The sequence below is a fragment of the Pseudorca crassidens genome, chromosome 10, assembly GCF_039906515.1.
Source record: "Pseudorca crassidens isolate mPseCra1 chromosome 10, mPseCra1.hap1, whole genome shotgun sequence".
Taxonomy (NCBI): domain Eukaryota; kingdom Metazoa; phylum Chordata; class Mammalia; order Artiodactyla; family Delphinidae; genus Pseudorca; species Pseudorca crassidens.
This window is the reverse complement of record NC_090305.1, coordinates 78,429,662-78,454,338: the sequence shown is the minus strand read 5'-3', so window position 1 is coordinate 78,454,338 and position 24,677 is coordinate 78,429,662. Positions and strand designations below refer to the sequence as shown.

The 24,677-nt window shown below is 38.5% G+C and overlaps 1 protein-coding gene across 39 annotated transcripts in view; it reads left to right on the top strand.

The window, feature by feature from the left end:
- The window catches only part of FHIT (fragile histidine triad diadenosine triphosphatase), a 1,451,597-nt gene that overhangs the window by 666,688 nt on the left and 760,232 nt on the right, over positions 1-24,677 (top strand). For 37 of the 39 annotated variants that reach the window (XM_067755025.1, XM_067755001.1, XM_067754998.1 and 34 more), the window contains one exon: positions 7,107-7,227. In XM_067755025.1, the coding sequence (XP_067611126.1) occupies positions 7,125-7,227 (103 nt within the window). In that variant the 5' untranslated portion in view covers positions 7,107-7,124. Of the gene's footprint in view, positions 1-7,106; positions 7,361-24,677 lie in introns of all 39 variants that reach the window. The other 2 variants (XM_067755027.1, XM_067755029.1) reach the window with 1 other exon arrangement.

Below are 24,677 nucleotides of genomic sequence, written 5' to 3'. Positions count from 1 at the left end.
TTTCATAAGGGAGATTTATTTCCTGCTTTCACGGAGACAGAAAGGAGGGTTAGAGTGTCCCACTTGCATTGGCCATTTCTTAAGTAGCTTTAATACAAAATAATCCGTATGTCACTGAGGCACATTTTGGGGTGACCTTCCAGAACCCCAGCAGATAGAATCCCTGAAAGGCAGAGGAATAAACTGAGGTCAGGGAATATTTGAAAAAAATAATGACCAAGAATATAAAGAATCCCCTGAAAACTGAAGACCTTATATGGAAAAGGTTAATAGACGTCCAAACAGTAGGAATCAGGAAAGTTTTCTGTAATGGGTTGAATAATATCTCCGCTAAAAGGAACCTCAGAACTTAACCTTATTGGAAAATAAGATCTTTGCAGATATAATTAGTTAAGATGAAGTTATACTGGATTGGAGGGGGTCCTAAATCCAATGACTTGTGTCTTTGTAAGAAGAGGACACACAGAGAAGACAGCAATGACAACTTTAGTTTCTAGGAATATTATAGGGTACATAATTGGAAAATTGTCCACTAAAAAAAATTTTGAAATATACAAATATTCACTCAAAGGCATAGTTGAGCTTTGGAAAAAAGGTGTGGGATGGGAGGCAAAAACCAAAGAGGGAGCTAAAATTCATAAGGGGAAGTAGTCCAGAGCCCATTGCTGCCTGGTGTAAGGGGATGTCTGTGGACCTTTGAAAATAAGATAAATGAAAAATATCACTGGAGTGAGCAGTGGCCAAAAAACAAAACCAGCATATCAATAACTATTTGAAATTATAACACTATATTATTTTAAAAGATCAGAAATTGGACAAGGGGAAGGTGGAGGATGAGATCTGAGAGATCCAAGGTGGTAAGTAGATGCTAAGGACAGAGATAGGGATCTACTTTTAGATATTGACAGGGAAATTGAGCGTTAGTATGGATTGTAATAAGATAATAACCACTACTGAAACAAAATAGAATGTTTTATTTTTGTACAGTAGGAAAAAACTTGATCTACCTGGAAGGTAGGAAGGAGAAAAAAGTGGAACAAAAAGATGAAATAGTATGGAGGTTAAACTAATCAAGACAGATTGTCCAATGGATAGAAAGCTAAATGCTATAATGTTTATAAAAAATTTTTAAAAGGACACAGATTGAAGATAAGGGGATGGAAAAATTTACTGTTGTAAAATACAAAATGAAAAAGGAACAATAGATCAAGGGAATAAAATAAGCAGGGACTTATGCACGTGCCATAATATAGTAAGCAGTAATTTCTGGCATTTGACATTGATTAAGCAATTGCAGTTAGAAATCTAACGCAGTGTTTTCAGAAACTGATGAAACAATTAAGACAAAAAGTAAGCAGAGGAAGATTTGGATGACAAACAGTGAATTTGCTCTACCACGTATGTAGAACTGCTTAGTCAACAAATGCAGCATATATTTTGTAGGGCATGTGGATTAGGCCCATGCTTCAACTTTTAATGCACCAGGAAGGAAGCCTCAAATTCTAATAAATCAACACTGTCGAGGTTCTATTCTCTAACTATAGTGCTTTAAAATCACTCATTATTAATAGAAAGATAGCAAATGCATTCCGTACGTTGGAAATGAAAAGACATACTATGAAATAACCCTCAGGTTAAATAGGAAATGATAACAAGAATAGCACAGTTTTAAAGCTGAGTGATAATAAAAGCACAATAGTTCACAATTTGAGAGAGATAGCTAATGGAGTACTTTGATGGCAATATATAGCTTTTGTTACCGAAGAGAGAACTAGAAAGTCTGCAACTTCACAAGCTCAATGTTTGACTCGAGTAATTAGAAAAACTGCAACATGGTAAATCTTAAGAAATAAGGAAGGAAAAAAAAAGGGGGACACAAATATAAACACAGAAAGTAAGGAACAAAATAGAGAAAATTAATAAAAACAAAGAACCAAAAAATGGTCCTTTGAAAAATTTCATAGGCTAGATATAATAATCTGTTAAAAATATATATAAATTTTTACCAGTACAGATGAACACAAGTGAAAAGGATATATGGCTAAAAAATTAATGCAAGAAAACACTTAACAATCATTAAATAAATTGTAATGATAATCAGAACTACACATCCCTGAAATATAAAAAGAGGCCCAGACAGTTTGACAAGCAAGTTCTATTTAATTCTTAAGGAACAGAAAATCCTGTTCGTAAAACTTCATATAGAGCAAAGAAAGAAGCCAAGCCATTAAGTTTAATTTTGAAAACAAAAAACAGGTAAAAAATATTGGCCAACTTGACTCATGACATTGAAAAACACAGAGAATTCAAATTTAGCAAGTTATTAAAAAATAGTACATTGTGACTAAGTTGAATTAATCATAAAAGTGAAAGGATGTTTCACTGTTTAAAAAAATCTTTCACTGTAATTTACCACATTAATGGCAAAGAATGAGAGATTGGGTGATCAATGATATAGAAAAAGCATTTAATAAAGTTAAGTTTTTTTTTTCCAGATGAAATCAACTCTTTTGAGCAAACTTGAAATAGGGAATTTTTTAGCTTTTTAAAGGCTTTCTCCTAAAAACCTATTGCAGATGTCATTTTTAATGGAGAAAACAAAACTTGAAACTCATTCCTGTTAAGATTGGGAGCAAGACAAGAATGCCTGTGTTGCTTCTACTTACCAACGTATTACCAGATACCTGACCAATGCAGTAAGACAAATACAAGTAGGATAAGTGAAATGAAATATATAATTATTATTTCTAAGTAAAATCATTTATATAGAAAACCAAAGAGAATCAGCTGAAACTATTAACAGCAATAAAAGAGTTCATCTAGGTTGCCAGCTTATAAGAACAACATAAAAAAATCAATAGCTTTTGTCTGTACTGGGAGTAACCTATTATAAACTATGATGATGATAGGATACCATTTACAATACTGACATAAACTAAAAGCTATCTAGGAATAAATCTAAGAAAGAATTCATAAAACATATAAGGGAAATTTAAAACCCTATTACAAGAGTTTTATTTTAGTATTATAGAGCATAAATGTAGCATTTATAAATGGATTGGTTGAATATTGTGAAGATGTCATATTTAGCCCATTAAAATTTAAATTCAGTGCAGTTCTAATCAATGCCTGAGCAAGAGTCTTTTTGAAGGGGTGTAGTTGAATCTAAAATTTATTTGAGAGAATAAATAAAGAAGCACTTTCTCTTTACAAAGCATGAACATTATACAGCAGGAGTTGGCAAACTACAGTCCACAAACCAAATCCAGGCTGCTGCCTCTTCTTACAAATAAAGTTTTATTGGGACACAGCCACATCCATTCCTTTATTTATTGTCTATGGTTGCTTTCATACTTCCATGATAGGGTTGAGTAGTTACAACAGACTGAATCTGACCCTTTAGAGAAAAAAAATTGTCTCCCCTTGTTCTCCAGCATCTAGCACAGAAACAGAATATAATAAAGTCCAGACTCACCCCTGTGTACATATGGGAACTCAGTGTTATCATTCACCCCTGTGTACATATGGGAACTCAGTGTTATCATTCCCAGCAATTGGTGCTAGGAAATTTGGCTCACAAAATGAGAAAAATGAAACCATTTCTGTACTTCATACCATAAACAAAGCTCCAAGTAGATTAAATACCTAACTGTTAAGAATGAAAATATTTATAAAGCTGATAGATGAAAATTTAAGAATACATTTTTTTTTTTTTTGGCGGTACGTGGGCCTCTCACCGTTGTGGCCTCTCCCGTTGCGGAGCACAGGCTCCGGACACACAGGCTCCAGACGTGCAGGCTCAGTGGCCATGGCTCACGGGCCCATCCGCTCCGCAGCATGTGGGATCTTCCCGGACCGGGGCACAAACCCGCATCCCCTGCATTGGCAGGTGGACTCTCAACCACTGCGCCACCAGGGAAGCCCAAGAATACATTTTTGTAACCTTATGGTAGAGAAGTGTTAGTTTCACAATATTCACAGAGAACAAACCATAAAAAAAATTGAATACATCAAGATGAATGCTTTTTGTCCAATGGAGTGTACGATAGAAAAACTAACAGATGGTGAAAATACAACTGTCATGTTTAATAGACCAAGATCAATATTTAAATATATAAGGGACTCCAGAAAAATCCAAAAATAGGAGGGAAGAAACCAATACAAAAGAGGGCAAAGTACGAATTGGCGATTCATAGAAGGAGAAACATGCACATACACATATCACATTGGAGACAAGCTAATTAAAAATAAAAGATGCCTTTTGCCTATCAATAAACCTTGGAAATCAGATACTGCCAAGTGTTGGCAAAGATGTGGGAAAATAGAAATCTGCATATATTGCTTCAAGGATTGCAAAATGGTGCATATTTTTAAAAATCTAAGTATGTATCAATACCTAAGGTAAAACCCAATAATAGGACTCTAGCTTAGACACCCAGGGAAATACATGTAAGTATGGTCATTAGTGTTATTTGTGGTGAAAGACTGGAGAAAGCTAGTTCTTCAGTACTAAAAGAATGGACAAGAAAAATGACAGTGGAATGCAGTGAGAGAATAAGCAGTGAGAAAGAGTAAGTTACATCTGTTTATAACAACATGAATGAGTCTGTAAAACAGTGTTGAGAGAAAAAGGCAGAATGAGTTTTAAAGCACGATACAACTTCTGTACAAATTTAAAAAGTACGTACAAGAGCCCTATATATGTTTGATGTATAAAATATTTATAAAACTGCTGTGAAGCTTATAAATACATTAATTATATTTAAAAAAATGAAGCCCTGTCGTGGGAGAGGAAGGAACGAGTTTGGGCATAGAGGAAGAAATGAAAATGATGATAAGAAGAAAAATGAAATCTAGAGGAGAGCCTTTCATGGACTCATAGTAGTAGCTCATCAGCTAGAGCCTATGCTTAAGTCAACTCTGTACAATTATCTGTTAGAGGAAACAAACTCCAGGGGCATAGAATCCTTCCAGCACTGTGAGATCCAGGTGCTCAAACAGTGTCGTCAGGTATGGGTCTCTGTGTATCTTGGCTTTCCTAGCCTCCGTGTTGGCTCTAATATCAGACAGCCTCTTGTTGGTATATCCTCTAGCTCTTCCAGGTTCATGTCCTACCAGTTTGGCATCTTAGAAGAAAGAAAGCCCTTTCCCCATAGTATCAGCAGTAATCCTTCCATGGATATCCTTCCTTTGATTGGCTCGTTTTTTGTCCTGTGTCCACTCCTGAATCACTCATGTGACAAAAGACTACTGATGCCTGGGTCACTTTCCCATCCCTAGAACCAGGCAGTAGGAGTGGCCCAACATATGGAATATGGTGGGGTATTACCCACGGAAAAATTAGGGTGGTATGGCCAAAACTACAGAAAATGGATGCTGGGCAAGCAAAAAAAACCCCCAAAAAACCCCACACAAATAGCTTTAGGGCACTTGAATCAATGCTGTTTGTAGGATGATTGAAATGAATTGCATGTTTATTCTAGAAAAACTGGAGGGAATAAATAAAGGTTAAATTCAGATATCTAAAGCACTTTCACTTGCATGATACTTGTTTCATAGAACCCTCAAGGCATAAATCCATCACAAAAAGATGGACTTAGTATGGAGGGCAACCTATAACTGCTGGAGCTGATAATCTTGGAAGGAATGGATAGTGAATGTCCTGTCACTGAGTATGTTCAAGCCTGGGCTAACAAGCTACCAGGCAAAGATTCTGCAGGAAAGGATTGGGAGAATAGTTGGGTTTGATCAGTGGTTCTGAATCATCCAGGCAGATTAAAGCATAGATTTCTGGGCCCTTCTCCCAGAGTTTCTGGTTTGATAGGTTTGGAGTAGGACTCAAGAATTTGCCTTTCTGATTTCCCCAGGTGATGTTGATGCTACTGCTCCAGGGAACACACCTTGAAAACCACTGGGTTAGATGATTTTCAACGTCCTTACTGACCTTTCTTTTTTGTGAGATGGTTGTAATTGTTCTAGAAACCAGTATTTGTGTCACTGAGGCAAAACTTCCATACTATTCCTTTGTACCTGAAATGTGTTAAGTTCCGGCTATTTGAGTGCTTCTAAAGTAGATGAATTTTGCATAGCCCTCTATCTTTTGGGTCATTGAGAATATTAGCATCATTAAACAATTGCACATTTATTGGTATGCTTTATAAAATGGTTCTCCATTTTCTGATGTCATCCTTTTTGTAGTCTTATTTCTATTTTCCCATGAGGGGTTCGATTTTCATCAGTTTTGTAGTAGGATGGTTCCTGAATTAGAAAAATGAAGTGATTTCCCAAGGAAGGTGCGTTTTAGTCATTCAGAAAGTAACGTTGTCATGTATAGGCACTGACTGATGGAAAATCATTCCTTGGTACCCTAGATGCCAAGTGTCAAATCTTGCTTTTCCCCTGTCTTCTCCCCACCACCTCAACCCATGGCTTTCTCCAGAAAACAGGATATGCAACATTTCACATACCTTGCTGCATAATACATCTGCATCAACCAGGAATTGTTTTCATCTTGAACTCTATTTTGTCCCTTCTTTTTCCTCAATTTTTTTCGCTTTAAGTTTTGAAATTTTACTGTAATTCTCTGGGAGTACCCCACATGCTTTTGTAATTATACACAAGGTCAAACAGTGTTTATACTTTTTCTAAATTGCTTTTGTATAAACAAAGATAAAACCATTTGAGAAAAGGGAGTCCCCACAGGTACCTATTTAAGAATGAGAAGGTTTATAGTCAATGCTTAACCATAAAAATTTTCAGCTTAGCGAAGATGATGAAACAGATGGTTAAAAATAGTACCTGACAGATTGGACCTAGTGGATTTGGGTTAAGGTGGCTCCCCGAAGTGCAGAGGGGTTTAAGAAGACACATACAAGTTTTTGCTTGAAAACTGTAAATCCAACCAGCATAGAGAGAGTGGAATATTTTAGGAGGACTTACCCAGAATGCATCTTAGTGGACATTAAATGGGGAACAGCTTTAATGATGTCTTCTTTACAACTAAGAATCTGTAGTAATGGACTTTGTTTTCTTTAAAGTGGTATATGCGCTGAGTTTCTCAACTGAATTTTATAAATGTCCATTTTCTACATCATCTTCTCTTCCAGAATTCAAACCGTGAGGAAATGTCATTCAGATTCGGCCAACATCTCATCAAGCCCTCTGTGGTGTTTCTCAAAACAGAACTGTCCTTCGCCCTGGTGAACAGGAAACCTGTGGTACCTGGACGTATCCTTTTTTTTAAAGAGAAAAATTAGAAAGCCTCTGATTCTAACAGACCAAGTAAATACAGGATTGACCTCGAGGATCTGTCCGAAAAGCTAAGCAAAGATCGTCCCCGCTCCCGCTTTGGAGGAACCAGGTAAGATGTTATTCACATTTATTCTGAATCCGGTTGGTGGCACCAGTAATATGCTTGATCACTGTTGCAGAACTTCTGAAAAGAGTTGCTTAGCAACCGTGGCTTTGGAGGTGATTTTTTGCTTGACCTTTTCACTATGGTAGCTGTGTAAATAAATAGGTGCTTCTAAAATGGACCCAATGAATATCCTGAGCACTTTGTTTTCAGTTATCAATTGGGAATTTTAATAGCAAGATAGAGATTGGGTGGCCCTCTTGTGATGTGGAAGTAAGGTTATGTGAAGATTATGTGAAGATTTGAGACTGACTTGGTTTGTTTACCTCTTGGAGATCATTCAAGCTATGAATTTTAATTAAATTCAAACACATAAGTATACTTACAAAATATTTTTTTCACGTTAGGGTCTGAGATGGCATTTTCTCTTGGAAAACATCCCAGCTTCTAGATTGTTGCCCAGTGTCATTGGTGGTAGTGTATTTTATTTCCATTGACCATCAGTTTCAGTAGAAGCTTCATTCTTTGCAGTGGGAGAAGCAGGATTTGGTGAAATGCTCTGGAGAGTTATTTTTATGTTACTGAAATTATCCCTCGTGACTGTATGCATATGACATTTGTATTGATTCCTCAGAATTTTTTTTTTCTCTTTCCCCCCTAATTTAATTTACTATGCAGAGGGCAACAAAGTATAAAATTTCATATTCGAAGATAATGATCATGTCCACATTGAGGCATGATTCTACTTTGAAATAGATTTCTCAGTTATTCTGAATCTACAAATGTGTCAAAATTTTTTCCAGTGTAAGTTATATTTTTTCCGATGGGATTTTTCAAAATGCTTGAAAACTTTATGAATAATCTTCTTTCTTGGCCACGTAACTATTGTACACTGAAAAAAATACAGCTAACAAAACATGCACCAAAAGGTAACTGTGATTTCTGTGGTAGACTCTCAAATTCCTTGAATGGAAATTTTAACCTAAATTTTGTAAATCTACAAAACTAATGATGATAGCAATAAACTAGTAAATAATATATACATTTTTCTTGATAATACTTAACTCTTAAGTTTATAAAAATATTTAAAATTATAAGTATACAAGATTAGAAAATTACATTCTTCTGTTTATTGAAGTAAAAAAACTAGAATGATTTAGAAAGGATAAAAAACAACAATTTTTAAGTTGTATACCAATTTTATATTGAGTTTTTCTAAAAGACTTTGAAGTTCTTGAAATAACAGAATAATTTTATTTTCTCATTTGATATTGTTGCAAGTTTGTGGTTGCCGTTTTCCTTTGAGGAATATTTTTTTAAGCAAAATGTCTGAGAATTCCAGTGTTGAAAGAATATTGTTTAAATGCCATCTCTCGTTGGGTGCCATTTTTAATTGACTTTTGTCGGAGAACTGAGGGAACTTGGGATGAAAATGTGAATTGAGATGAACAAATCTTAATGCCTTGGACTGAAAGAACATGAAGTTGCAGAGTTGCACTTTTAAAAAAATGGTTAATAATGGAATGAACGTTGCTTTGTGATTTTTTAACTTGTTTCTTGATAGTACGAAACTTGATTTTTCATGGTCTTTTTAACCAACTCTGAAAGTGTGATGCATAGACGGGTCATATATGTGTTTGAACTCAAGTAAAGTTGAGGTGTCTACTTCAAGGAAAATGTTCATAGTGAACAGTTAGTGAATAACGACTAGTTTTGTTTCAGACGGCACTGGGATTGTCATTTTGGAAATGAGTCCTGGTCAGTCACCATCTCTTGAGTAAATGTCAAGGACAAGGGGAACATTGTATTAAATGTTTGGAAGTGTGTTTGGAAGGTAGCAAGAAGGACCCGGCCCTTTCTGGGGATGAGAGCAGTGAGAACTGGAACTTCTTTGTAATCAGTATAGTCTGTAAAGCTGTTTTACATCTACAGTGTTTAAAGTGGTTTCAGGGCATGACCCAGCAATCCCACTCCTGGGCATATACCCAGAGAAAACCATAATTCAAATAGACACATGCACCCGAATATTCATTGCAGCACTATTTACAATAGCCAAGTCATGGAAGCAACCTAAATGCCCATCGACAGATGAATGGATAAAGATGTGGTACATATATACAATGGAATATTAGCCATAAAAAGGAATGAAACTGGGTCATTTGTAGAGATGTGGATGGACCTAGAGACTGTCATACAGAGTGAAGTAAGTCAGAAAGAGAAAAACAAATATCATATATTAATGCGTATATGTGGAATCTAGAAAAACAGTACAGATGAACTGGTTTACAAGGCAGAAATAGAGACACAGATGTAGAGAACAAACGTATGGACACCAAGGTGGGAAAGTAGGGGGCGGGGTGGTGGGATGAACTGGGAGATTGGGATTGACATATATGACATATATACACTAATATGTATAAAATAGATAACTAATAAGAACCTGCTGTATAAAAAATAAAATAAAAAAAGTGGTTTCAGGGCCAGTGGATAATGGATTCAGGCAATCCTTTTTATATGATGATTCTGAAACTTTATATTTTACTTTACCTTGGTACTCTGTTAGGTGACACCTGTGAGAAGAATCTTAATAAGTTACTCATTTGCTTGCAGAAAGCGATATTCTTTTGTCCCGAGATTTGGGAATTGAAGCTGTGGATGGCTCTGCCCACTAATGTTTCATAAAATAAATGGGGAGATGGCTGCAGTGGGCTTTAATCCCCGAGTGCTCTAACCCTACCTGCCCTAGGTAAGCCCCTTGCTGTGGGTCTTCTAGGTCATCTAGCTTCTTGTACCATCTCTACCCCTGGACTTCCCCAGCCCAGCCTACACCTCACTCTAAACCACAGCTCCGATGCTACCACTCTCCTGTTCTTTTGCAAACAAACCACTGATGAATATAATGAATCTCCTTTTATTTGAGGATAAAGTCCAAATTCCTTAGCATCCTTTTAAAAGATTTTCATTATCTTGACTTAACCTCCCCACTTTCCAACTATTTCCTTAAACAAGTGTTGTATTTCCCTTTACTTGTTTTTTTCCCCATCCTTTACCCTGCCTCTCTCTCCACCTTGAGATCCTTCCCATCCTTTTCATTTCAGCTAAAGTGCATCGATACCTGTTCTGCCCTCTTAGGAAAAAAATATTCCATCCTTTGTGTGACACTTGGTTCCTTATTGTCATGTTGATTCATTCAACAGTTTATTACTGAGCTACTCTGTTCCAGGCATCATGCCAAACACTGATCCCAGTCTGCATCAGACCAGAAATGTGTTCATTTCTGTCTGTCTCTGCACTGAATCGTTAGTTCCTGAGAAGGGGTGGGGGCAAAACCTACTCTTTGCACGTTCTCGTTTTCTTAGTACCCAAAAGTATTATGTTGGCTGAATTTAAAGTGAATCTGTAAACATGAGGAGCATGTGGATAGTTTCAGTTAAGACTGAAATCCTGCTTTTTCAGTCTTCCCATGCACAAAGCCCTGTCTTGTCACCATTTTATTCCAGATTTTTTAGTATCTTATTCAAGCTGTATTTTCCCAACTTTCCCTACATGCTCTGTCAGTTACAGTCCTGTTTACTTTTCTGTTATGAGTGTGCTGAGTTAAGTCTAAATGCAGTGAATGGGAAAAGATTCTTTTCCATTTTTTTTCTTTTTTAGCGTGTTAATTGGCCAATGGACAAGTCTGTATTTTAAGGGCAGTATATTGCTATCTTATGTGAACCGGAAAATTGTATTTTGTAGTTTTGATGATCTCTTTTTAACAAGAGTATTCAGGTGGCCTTTGGGGAGTGTGCCATTCAAGAGAGACTTGTAAATGTCATCTTTGAACTTGTGTTCTCTCTAACATTTTGCTCCCCCCTCTTCTACCCTTTTTTTCTTTTGACTTTGCTCACTGACTTTTTTATATCTTTCTGAGGAGGAAAAAAACTGTAAGATCAGGGACTGCAGATATGTTTTTGAAGCAAGACTATTTGCTTCATTCTCAAAAGAGCCACAACCCCTCCTTGTCCCCACCTAAAGCAAACACTCCTGCTCATTGCAAACAGTGTTTAAAGCCTATTGAATAGGCTTTGGCTTCTGTGGTACAACACCGTGGAAGCATATGTCAGAATGTCTTTAATCCATTAATTTCTTGTTACTGGAAAATGCTTTACAGCGAGTCTTGGTGAGAGAACAGAAGCATTTTGGAGATTGCATCTTCAGAATTCGGCGGCGAACGTTTTATTCATGTACCTTGGTGCAGCCCAGCTATTGTTTGTGGCTTGAAAAAATTTGAGCCAATATAGTTAATACTTCACTCCCCTTCCCTTGCATCGGGCTGTGTCTACCTCTCTTCTTGAGTTCAGCATGAAAAATGAATTTGAACATTAGTGGAATCCATTTGGGGACTGGAGCTTTTATTATAAATAAAATTATTCATTTGTTATGTCCTGTTGTTTTCAGCAGACAGTGTATTGATCTTCGGATTGCTCTTCAGAATGGCATATGGAGCTCTAATGTAAGGGGAACACAGCCACGTTTGCAGATGGGTCGAATGTGTTGTGTAATGACAGAGACAAACCTTGCTTGCTGGCCATACTATATTATACAAATCATTTGTCAACTCTTTATTGAATCAGTTGTTAAAAAGAGCAGATTTTTCCAAGCGGGAGCATCGCACACAGAATGTTATCTGGGCCAAGCCACGTTAGGATAATGCATTGAGGACAGCCTTACAAAGTGTATTTGTGAAGAATTAGACTATATAACTTAAAGGACATTTCTGCTGACATATTAGAAACAAAAGTTTGGTACAAGGGAAATTGTGTTCTAAGGTCCAACTTCAATAGATAAAAAAGAAAAATCTGGCAAATGCCTTTTAACACAAAATTTTACCTTGGTTTCCCAAGCAGTGTTAAATTTTCTCTGTTTTCAGACCATTGCCGTATTGAATACTCTTGAAATAAAGAAACAGATAATAAAAATAGCTTCATTACATAACAGTGCTTCTTATGGAATAGATGCTATAGATAAAAGTGCCCTTTTAGTCCTTCCGTAAAAATCAGAAATATTTGTCATTTCCTGAGTAGATTGTAATCTTGTGAATTTCTTTAATTGTTCAGGAAACTGCAGTTATTAGCGATCTGATGATCTTTCATTTCTCAAAAGAGCTTCTTTTTAAACCTCCCTGTACAAATAAAGTGACTGCAAGCACTATTTTAATCTTTATTACTAAAGATAGATATTTTGCTCTTAAAATGTCCCTAAGCATATGCCTTTTTTTTTTTTTTTTTTTTTTTTTTACCCTGTGTAAGCCTATTGTATATTAGCTAGCTTAAAATACCTTGGAGAGATATTCAGAGCCGATCGTGCGTCCTTTGTCCTGAGCTCTAATGGGGAAAGTTGGTTTTCTTGTGGTCATATTTTTCTTGATTTTATTTGGCAGATTTTTGTGTTCAAAATATCTGCATGTAGCAGTGATTATTCAGAGTGTTCTTATGCTGTTTCTATGGGAAAGAGTTCCATATAAATGTGCACCTACCTTTGGGTTATTAGAGTACATTGCTTCCAGCTAGAACCAGTTTTTGATGGCATTGGTCAGGAGGAACACAGGAAGCTCTTGGATGCTTTCATCATTCACTAAATTGACTGACATCTTTTTTCAGTGTCCAGAACCTGCCACAGAGGATCCTGCCAACCCCCATTGCAAGGCAAACCTTGTGTGACTGTCATCTATCTCGACCTGTCATCTGAGGAATTACTGCACAGAGAGCAAATCTGTTTTATCTCAAATGCCATCTCTTCAGTTGGTAGTGAGCTCACAGTGTTGAGTAGGATTCTGAGGCTGCATGCAGGGTCAGTGGGCAGTAACTGTCATGGGTAGCAGAGGAGAAAGAGGGGCCCTCCTTGCCAAGGCTCTTCCTCTCCCAAGTTTCTTTTTCATTCTTGGAGCTGAGACTGGCGTCTTTATAATAATAGACAGACTGATAGATTGTTGGCCCCTGACACGAAGGGATTAATAGATGCTTTAATAGATGTGTGTGTGCGAGGAACATTTGAAATTGGATGGAGAAAAATGTATGGATTTTATACCTTTTGCCCTGGCCCCTTCAAATAAAGGTGACTCACCCATGAAACAGTGTGCCTGAGGCATGTACATATTGGTCTCTAGACCTCAGCCAGGCCCCTTCCTGTTGTCCACCATCTCTCCCTGGCTCCTTGTAGCCTATCGGTTGGTGAGGATACTGGCTAGTGGTGGTCTTGTGGTTCACTTGGCTCCTGTGCTTAATTACTTAGTTGTGACTGTTTTCCTTTGACCTTGACTGCTTCTCCATTATAGGATTTACCTCCTAGCTTCAGGCCCTGCTGTGAGTGGGGTGAGATGAGCTGGCCTGACCGTGGTTATGCATTTGAGGAGGAAAGTCCAGCTGGCTTTTTAATGAGAGCTTTTAGGAGGTTTCCTGTATTCTCTTAGAATCACACAAAGCCTACAGAATCACTTTTACAACCAGAAAAAGATATCTTTACCATCTGCCAATCTCTTACAGAATATAATTCTGCTAGTGTGTGTGCGAGTTAGGCGGGGGTGAAGGACCACATTTGGGATGCTCTCCCTCCAGCTCTAGCAAATGGTAGGGTGATAATTATATGTATTAAAATAACACTTTGAATAGTTCTCATATTAATTGCAAAAATGAGTATCCTGTAACATGGAAAGCCATTCCCCATTTCTATTTATTTCTACGTGAAACTTTCCTCAGGTAATTTTAAACTGTCATGGTTAACAATATCTGAACTCTTTTCATTATATTCTGGGCATATTTTTGACCTGCTTTCCATGCAAGCCATCAGATTGTGAGGAATAGGAAAAGGCTGGTTGTGGTGTTGCCAGCCTTGCACTTGTAACGGAACATAATTAGAAGTAATGAATGGAATAACACATCATTATTCATAAGAAATGTCATGTAATTAACTCAAATAATGCAAAGTATATCCTAATTTCCATTTGGAATGAATATAGATTTGTTAGAACATCAGTAGGCAGTTCATGTTTATCCTATATTTTCATGCACATATCAAAACTGTTAAAATCTATTGAATGAATATACATGGGTTTTCTACAATACAATAAGTCAAGATGCCTTTCTTTTGCTAATAGAGCCTTATGTGTATTCCTTATATATTACATATATATAATTTATGTTCAGTTCTTAGAATTAGCATAATTTATATTTATTGCAAATTAATGATCTAATTTATGTACTTAGCTCCCATTTCCTTTCTCAAACTAACTGACTGAAAAAATACCTATAAATTTGCAAATAGCTCTTGGGCACAAATTGGCCTTATCCTAAGAACCCTCTACAATACTAGATACCTGAACTAGTTTCGCAATCTAAATTATTTCCCGGAGATTTCTGTTCTAGGCTTTAAATATGCCTCAAGAGTCTTGGTTTGGCTTAGATCGACGCACAGTTGGGAGTTAGGATTGGCTGGATATATCTTAGGTAGAGGAGTTATTTTTATATGCAACAATTAGTATGACACGTGGCGCTGACCAATGTGAGTGTAGTTCCTGGAAGTTCTCCGCTCTGCCAGAAATCATCCTCTTAATTTCTCCATTGTGGGGAGATCTGGAGAGTCCCAGGGGAGGAGACAGAGAGGTGTGAGTGGCCCTCAGGAGGCAGTAAGGACAGAACTACTGCAATATTTTAAAAACAGGAATGGCCAGCCCTGGTTTTAGAGACGGACACTGATAGGAGGAAGCTGCCGCTACGTCCTAGGGCTCAAGCCTGGTATTTGTTCTTCCACACCATAGAGTCTGGCAGAATAGGAGAGTCACCAGGGAAGTAAAAACAGCAAAATTCTTTGTTTTAAACGGCCGGCTTCCTCGCAGTGAAATGGTAACTGCCTAGCACCAGTTAAGGGGAAAGCTTTAACTGTAGCAAGAGGAGACTGTGGCAGTGTTTTCTCGGTCTGTTTCCCGTGTGTGAGTGTATTGGGGGTGAAGAGTGTGTATGTATACACATTCAACTTGCTTATATCTTTTACTGAAAATAATATCATAGAAATAAATTAAGTAAATTAAAATATTTTATGATGGGCAATCATTGTTGGGGTCACTATTTTGTCCTGTCCTCTCTGTGGGCACTTGGAATGGGAAAGCTGAGTGTCAGGCCAATGCTGGCCCTACTTCATGGGAGTCAAGACTTCACCCAAAACTCTTGATCCTCATTCTGTGGCTCTTTCTGCCGCTTCTGGTTACTGTCCCATGTGCAGCAAACCTTTTTGTATCTTTGGCTGGGAGTTATTTTCCCTGGAGTCTTAAACGTCCCCATTATTCCTACTTTCCAGTGCTATATTGCTGTCAATCTATACTCTGTCATTTATAATTTTCACTGATAATTTGGTGGCTTTGTTGTTTGGCCGTAACCATCATTTTCATTTAGGACTGGGACTAACCTTGATGACCTCTGAAAATCTATGAGGCTTAAGCCTGACTCCGCTGTGCTGTGAGTGTGGCACCAGACACTTACGTTGGCGAGCAGCCTAATTTGCTCCCAGGTAAAATGAGTCCAGGAGGAGTGAAATTCATCTGGCTCTCTAATTTTTCTCTTTTCTAATAGGTTTTGAAATGACAGTAGTTATCAAGAAATCTTTTCATCTTCAAGATTTATTTCCAGTTCAAGATTTGTTGGAACTAAGCATTATCTGTTGAGTGCTAATGCTTTAACGGTAAACCACGATCCCTTTCCATTCACCAAAGATGATTGCTTTAAAATTTGTTAAATAAGATGTGTCAAGATAAAATAAATCAACAGAAATCACATTAAAATCTTTAGTTTCTAATGTAGATATCTAGAGCACTAGTTAGTATTTTCTATTCTGTTAAGGGGCCAAATGACTCCTAGAAGCTTTTTAATCATGGAGCTATATCTGCAATAATGTAATTGAGATTCAGGGTTGGAAGAGACATTGAGTGGGACTTTTCATATTGTCCTTGAATATGAGCAACTAGGGCCTAAACAGAAAGGTTGACATCCTTTCTGGTGAGATACGCGTATGTGAGAGAGAGCCACACTCCCATTACTAAGTGGCAGCACCAGAACCAGACCCACCATGTTGAATCACATCCCCACGTTCCCAAACTCTAAGGGGAGAACTGGTCAGGGGAAGTATAGTGGATAGAGGAATGCCAAGAGTGTATTCTCTTCCCTCTTTCTGGCACCCCCTACTGGCCCGGAAAGTCATGTGCAGGAGGTAGCTCAAAACCCTGGGCGGGATGATTCCATGAAAAGGTGCTGGCATCCTGTTCCCTGGCTTGATGTTGGCTGAGCTGCAGACCCCGCAGGCCGTGTAGGCACTGCTCTCAGGTGGCGGTGCTGTGCAGCGCTTCCCATTTGCCCTACGGAGTGTGAGATTGCACAGGAATACAAAGCGGTGCTTGCCTCTCATCTGCCTATTTCTGAGTAGTGGGTAAGTGGATAGGGAGAGGCTTTTTGCAGGGCAAGAAGAGACTGAGCAGTAATGTTCCTGAAAAGAAGATGGGAGCAACTTTTCTACCCCATCCCAATTTTCCACAGCCCTTGGAGGAAACGCACAGGTACCTGCCCTGGTTCTTGTTTAAAAAAAACAAAAAACGTGAATATCAGTGGGTAGGTGCCACGAGGCTGGTCAGGTAGATATTGTTCCAACTGAGGCATGGCCTTTCCAGAAAGGGGATTGGATCATAAACCACTGGCAGAGTTACAAAGGGAGACATGACCATCCTTTTGTGAATGGGTTTTGAGAAGCGGATAGAGTGAAGGTGAAACTTGAATACCTCCAAGTCTGTCAATTCCGAACCATGCAGAGACCACCATATTTGCAGAAGTTCTCAGCAGATGGAACTGGAAATGGACCAGGGGAAACTGCCTTTCACCTGCTGACAGGCAAGTGTGCCTCTAATAACGGAGTAGCTCAGTCTCAGGAGCGAGGGAAGAAGTTGGTAGAGAGCTCTGAACACTCAAGGTTGCATCTCAAATCTGTGTTAGACAGGACTTGAAATTTTAATCTGAGGTCGGATTGTTAAACTAGAGATGCTTTTAATTATGAAAAGTGACTTGCAAAGTTATAGGTTCTGCCCAAGATGTTGTTAAAGGGCCTGGGAAGGGACTTAACTTAGTATGACTGGAAGAGCGATAGCAAAGAACACAACTGGGGCATGTCTTTGCCCCCACTGAGCTGAGTTTCTTCAATTACTCTTTATACAAGCCGAGTGATGACATAAATCCTCAAGAAAAATGTGGTTTGTCACTCAATGCCATGTTAGATAGTATGTGATTTGTTGATTGCTTTCATTCTTAGCAGTGGAACCTTGAATATAGTAGATGGTTTATATGTTTTGGGGGGATTAATTTTGTTTCAAAACAGGGTGGTTAGGTAAAGGAACATTCATTTTTTAATGGATATTTTCTGAAGGCCTATTATATGCCAGGTTCTTCTCATCTTTTCCAATTCTAATCTAAATTTGGCACAGTCTTGAGCTGAAGAAGGACCAATTTAAGGGTTGAATGCTGTTGGACTTTTTTGCAATACAGTGGCCAGAATGATCGATCCTATTAAACGTGTTGAATCCATGTTACTTCTCTGCTTATATTCCTTAATGGCTTCGTAGTTTCTTCAAACTCAAGCCAAAGTTATCATAATTATCTATAAGGGTCCTACATGAACTGCATACGTCCCCGCCCCACCACCACAAATTGTCACTGATGATTGCATCTACTGTCATCACTGCAGTAGGAGGTTGAATGGTGATTTCCTAAAAGATATGTCCATGTCCTAATACCTGGAACCTGTGAATGTTACGTTACGTGGAGAAGGGTCTTTGCAGGTGTAATTAAGTTGAGGATTTTGAGATGAGAAGCTCACTCAGGATTAGCTGGGTGGACTCTAAATCCCATGGCGAGTGTCCGTATAAGAGTGAGGAGGAGGGCCTCCTTGGTGGCGCAGTGGTTGAGAGTCCGCCTGCCGATGCAGGGGACGCGGGTTCGTGCCCCGGTCCGGGAGGATCCCACATGCCGCGGAGCAGCTGGGCCCGTGAGCCGTGGCTGCTGAGCCTGTGCTCTGGAGAGGCCACAACAGTGAGAGGCCGGCGTACCAAAAAAAAAAAAAAAAAAAGGAGGAGGAGGCAATGTGACCAGGGGGTCAGAGACGAGAGTGATGTGGCCACAAGGCAAGGGGTGCTGACAGCTACCAGAAGCTGGAAGAGGCAAAGACCAGATTCTTTCTCTCCAAGAGCCTCCAAAAGGAGTCTAGCCCTTCTGACACTTAGATTTCAGACTTCTGACTTCTAAAACTCAGAGAGAATCAATTTCTGTTGTTTTAAGCCCCCCAGTTTGTGGTAATTTGTTACGGCAGCCACAGGACACTCCCTCCGTGCCTACCACAGCCATGTCCTTGTTGTTCTTTGAACGTTCTAAGCACACTCCTCCCTCATGGCTCTTGAACCAGCTCTTCTGTGTCCTTGGAATGCTAGTCCCCTGATGCACGTATGCCATGCCTTCTGATCTCCTTCAGACCTCTATTCTAATTGTATGCAAACATCATCTCAGGATGGTCTTCCCCTTTATTTAAGATTTCAGTACCCCATTCCATTTCTTTTTCTTTGTGGCATTAATAGTCTCACTTAGTGTGTAACTCATTTTTTGTGTCTCAGACTGACTGGAATGTGAGTTCTATGAGGGCAGGAATTGCTGTCTGGTTTGCTCACGACTGCATTCCCACGTGCCTCGCACATGACAGGCAATCAGTAAATATTTGTTCAGTGAGTAACTGTGGTTGACTACCTGGACGTTTTAGCTTTAAAACTTAAAAAAAAGACAAGGGTTCTTAGCAACCAGAGTGATTTCATAAATTCTTACACCTGGCAATCATTGCAGTTCTTAAGAGTGTCAGGCTGGGGCTTCCCTGGTGGCGCAGTGGTTGAGAGTCCGCCTGCTGGTGCAGGGGACGCGGGTTCGTGCCCCGGTCCGGGAGGATCCCACATGCCGCGGAGCGGCTGGGCCCATGAGCCATGGCCGCTGAGCCTGCGCATCCGGAGCCTGTGCTCCGCAACGGGAGAGGCCACAACAGTGAAAGTCCCGCGTACCACAAAAAAAAAGAAAAAAAGAGTGTCAGGCTGGATTTTTACACACATGCACACACTCACAATTGGATGCATAGTTAATATTTATTGTTCCAAAGTGGACAGCTCTGAAAGAGAGAACTAACAGTTGGTTTCAGCATGAAAACCCTCTCTCTGCCCACCCCAGCATAGTTTTTGTAGATTTCCATGTAGATTCCAGCCAGGGCAGTGAAATCAGCCTTTCTTGGCTCAGCCCTCTGCCTGAGGTGATATTTAATATATGCCTAAATGTTAGAAATTAACACAGGGTTTGGTATGTCATCAGCTGATGAACTTTGATTTCCCAAGATTTTATTTGCCAACATCTTGCCTTCCTCAGGGAGAGTAGAGCAGATGTGTGTGCAGTTTCTTCGGACCTTCAGTCAATTTTTATGGCCCCATCTTCTTGGCTTCTTACGCACACAGGTTCTCTTAGGTGTATACTCATTTGTAAATCTCTCTTTCTGATGAATTCCTTTGATAAAACCTTCTTTAGGCTTATAGTTATTTATACAACAACCAAGGCATAACCAAGGTGGTTTGTTTACTCGTTTGTTTCCTGGAATGTTTAGAAAATGACTTAAGTTGACTAATAAAGTATAGTAAGATTAAGTGCTTTAAAAATAAAAGCAAACAAAAGTAAGTAAGATGGAGCTAAAGTGAAGGTAGTGCATGAAATAGATACCAGATATCCATATAGTTGTTAGAGATGGGTCACAGAATTGGCCCTGAACTTTCTAGCACCAACCTAAAGAAGGAAAGAGAGATGCTCTCCTTGAGGTAAAAATAGGCTGATTGTTCAGGAAATGCAGAAACATGACCAACAGCAGGGATCAGTTAGAGTTTCTGTGGCTCTTTCCTCATGGAGACGATGCCAGAACTTGTAACCGAGAGAATCCTCAAAACATCCTTACAATACACACAGAGGCTCTCCCTCAGAAAGATGTCCTGAGTCTGCTGCTCGCCATCTGCACCACTCCTGCCAAATCGTGCCTGGACCAGGCACAATCATTTCTCTGCTTCCTTGTTTACACCACCTCCCAACCACTTCCCTCCCCCGCCCTTCAAACTAGCATAACATAGCAGCTGGCATGGTCTTCCTAATATAGACATTAGACCACGTTATTCCCTTGCTTTAAGAATTGTTAGTGGTGGTTGCTTTCAATTAGAATAAAATCTTGAGTCTTCACTTTGGCCTCCTGGATTTCTGGCCCCCGCCTCAGCGAGCTACTCCCCCCTCTGGGCCTTGGCACCAGGCTTGTCTCCACCATGAATGTGCTTCCCTCTGACTCTCACATGCCTCCCCAGTTCTCATTTTCTCTGTTCTAGTTCCTGCGTCGTCACCTCCTCACAGAGGCCTTCCCTGACCCAGTACAGAACTCAAACCACAGGGAAACGATGATTAGTGAGTCTCTGTCCCTGTCCTGTCGCCACCATTGTTGAACTTGCGGGAAGGAGAAAGAGTTTGACTGCTAGTGGGTCTAGTGTGTTGTTTATCCTCTTTGGGTGCAGAACCATTTATACCTATTGAAACTACCAGTGAGTTTGGGACAGGGAGTTGGAGAACTGGATATTAGTCCCATCTGGGGGACTCTAGTCAAGTGATTTCATCTTTTTTTTGTTTTGTTTCCTCATCTGAAAATAAAGATACCTTAGCCTCCTGGACTATTTTGAGGACTAAATCGAGATGATGTGAAAGTCGGAAGAATGAATGGATTTGGCTGTGGAACCATGGCATAATAATAATTCTTTTTTCTTTGTCCTTTATCCTGATACTTTGAGGCTGATCAAGGGCTTGGTATTGGATAAGGGGTGCCATTAATTGTGGCCCTAAGTTCATAAAACTGAAGCTTAAATCAAATTAAGGAAATTTCTGGATTTCTTTGTGAATATCACATAGCAACTGGAATAACCCAGAACCACTTTTAAAGTACTCAGTTAAAAATGGCATTAAAATAATACCCAGGATTTAAAATAAACCTGAAAAATGATGGGAATTTGACATTCTATGAGCTTTTTTTTTTTTTCCTGTGAGGTGTGGTTAAAAAAAAAAGTTATTCTTTTCTACTGTCTTTAGTGCCTGGAAAGAGTAGCTAAGTGAACAAGCGTGGGGTTCATTCATGGGTGAGAGTTGCTTTGCCAGGGTTGATTTTTAAATTAAATCCTCAGGGAGTTTAGATTAGTCTAGATGCTCCACTCTGATTAATTGTAATGGGAGTTACTGTACTCATCTCTCTCCTCCACACACAGCACTGAAAAATGACCCTCTCACACCACCTTTGTGTCCTTCTCTTTGAACTAATTTTAATGGAAATTTTTTTTTTTTTGGTAAGTCAAGCATCTCTGTGCAATCGTCAAGGTCATGAGACTGCTAACAATTTGCTGATAAACAATAGGCCTTTGTTTTGCAGTGCTTGACCTGCACATGCTGGAAGGGTTTGGGCCAGAACTGACTCACTTTCTGGACTGTAGGCTTCTCTTTTTATTGTTTCAAATGAAGCTACTCTTTTTTTCTTCGTTTTTTTCTTCATCTCTGTTTTTGCACATCTCAGCCTCCTGATATAATAATAATCAGTACACAGTAGGTACTTAGCACTCATAGAGTCCTGAAACTACTGAAATGTAATGGAGAAAATGAGTTAACCTATAACTAAGAGATTGCATTAAGAATACCAAATGCTTTAAGCAGCTAATGAATTGCTTGACTAAATAAATGTTTTGTTTAAATTATGTATATGTAAAAGCAATCTAGTTTATACTAGGTGTAACAGATTTTTAACTCTTGCATTTATTTTTTCTAATTATAAAAATATCTTCCCATTACACAAAATAAAAATTATCCATAATCTCATTACCCAGAAATAACCCCAGCTAAAGTTTCAGTTTATTTCTTTCTAATGTTTAAAAATTTTTTAATGTCTCTTTAGGAGAGAGAAATATTTTATAACTTGATCTTTTTAACCTCTTTTGACATTTTCTGATGTTTTAATAACACTAGGATTTTTATTGATGGAGTTGTAGTGTACCGTATGGATCTACTATAATTTATTATTTACTGTTCAACCTACATGTAATGAATATTTTAGTGAAGGATCTTTGGTCACATTCCTGATTAATTTCTTAAACTGGAATCACTAAAAACGTTAAATGCTAAAATGTTACGCACTGTTTAAATTGACAAATATTCGAGCCTGAACCAAGATGGTGGACTAGAAGGACGTGCTCTCACTCCCTCTTGTGAGAACACCAGAATCACAACTAACTGCTGAACAGTCATCTGTTATCATACAATAACAGAAATGAAAACTACACTAGAAGGAATCAATAGCAGAAAAACTGAGGCAGAAGAACGGATAAGTGACCTGGAAGACAGAATGGTGGAATTCATGGCTGTGGAACACAATAAAGAAAAAAGAACAAAAAAAAATGAAGACAGCCTAAGAGATCTCTGGGACAACATTAAATGCATCAACATTCGCATTTTAGGGGTCCCAGAGGAGAAGAGAAAGAGAAAGGACCCGAGAAAATATTTGGAGAGATTATAGTCGAAAACTTCCCTAGCCTGTGAAAGGAAATAGCCACCCAAGTCCATAATAATCAAATTGGCAAAAATTAAAGACAAAGAAAAATTATTGAAAGCAGCAAGGGAAAAACGACAAATAACATACAAGGGAACTCCCATAAGGTTAACAGCTGATTTCTCAGCAGAAACTCTACAAGGCAGAAGAGAGTGGCATGACATACTTAAAGTGATGAAAGGGAAGAACCTACAACCAAGATTACTCTCCCCAGCAATGATCTCATTCAGATTCGATGTAGAAATCAAAAGCTTTACAGACAAGCAAAAGCTAAGAGAATTCAGCACCACCAAACCAGTTCTACAGCAAATGCTAAAGGAACTTCTCTAAGTAGGAAACACAAAAGAAGAAAAGGACCTACAAAAACAAACCCCAAACAATTAAGAAAATGGTAATAGGAATATACATACCAATAATTACCTGAAACATGAATGGATTAAATGCTCCAACCAAAAGGCACAGGCTCGCTGAATGGATACAAAAACAAGTCCCATATATATGCTGTCTACAAGAGCCCCACTTCAGACCTAGGGACATATACAGACAAAGTGAGGGGATGGAAAAAGAAATTCCATGCAAATGGAAATCAAAAGAAAGCTGGAGTAGCAATACTCATATCAGATAAAATAGAGTTTAAAATAAAGAATATTACAAGAGACAAAGAAGGACACTACATAATGATCAAGGGTCAATCCAAGAAGAAGAAATAACAATTATAAATTTATATGCACCCAACATAGGAGCTCCTCAATACAGAAGGCAACTGCTAACAGCTCTAAAAGGGGAAATCGACAGTAACACAATAATAGTGGGGGACTTTAACACCTCACACCAATGGACAGATCATCCAAACAGTAAATTAATAAGGAAACAGAAGCTTTAAATGACACAATAGACCAGATAGATATAATTGATATTTATAGGACATTCCATCCCCAAACAGCAGATTACACTTTCTTCTCAAGTGCGCACGGAACATTCTCCAGGATAGATCACATGTTGGTCACAAATCAAGCCTCAGTAAATTTAAGAAAATTGAAATCATATCAAGCATCTTTTCTGACCATAACCCTATGAGATTAGAATGAATTACAGGGAAAAACATGTAAAAACCACAAACTCATTGAGGCTAAGCAATACGTTACTAAATAACCAAGAAATCACTGAAGAAATCAAAGAGGAAATCAAAAAATACCTAGAGACAAATGACAATGAAAACACGATGATCCAAAACCTATGGGATGCAGCAAAAGCAGTTCTAAGAGGGAAGTTTATAGCTATACAAGCCTACTGCAAGAAACAAGAAAAATCTCAAACAATCTAACCTTACACCTAAAGGAACTAGAGAAAGAAGAATGAGCAAAACCCAAAATTAGCAGAAGGAAAGAAATCAAGATCAGAGCAGAAATAAATGAAATCGAAACAAAGAAAACAATAGCAAAGATCAATAAAACTAAAAGCTAGTTCTTTGAGACGATAAACAAAATTGATAAACCATTAGCCAGACTTATCAAGAAAAAGAGGGAGAGGACTCAAATCAATAAAATTAGAAGTGAAAAAGGAGAAGTTACAACAGACACCACAGAAATACAAAGCATCCTAAGAGACTGCTACAAGCAACTCT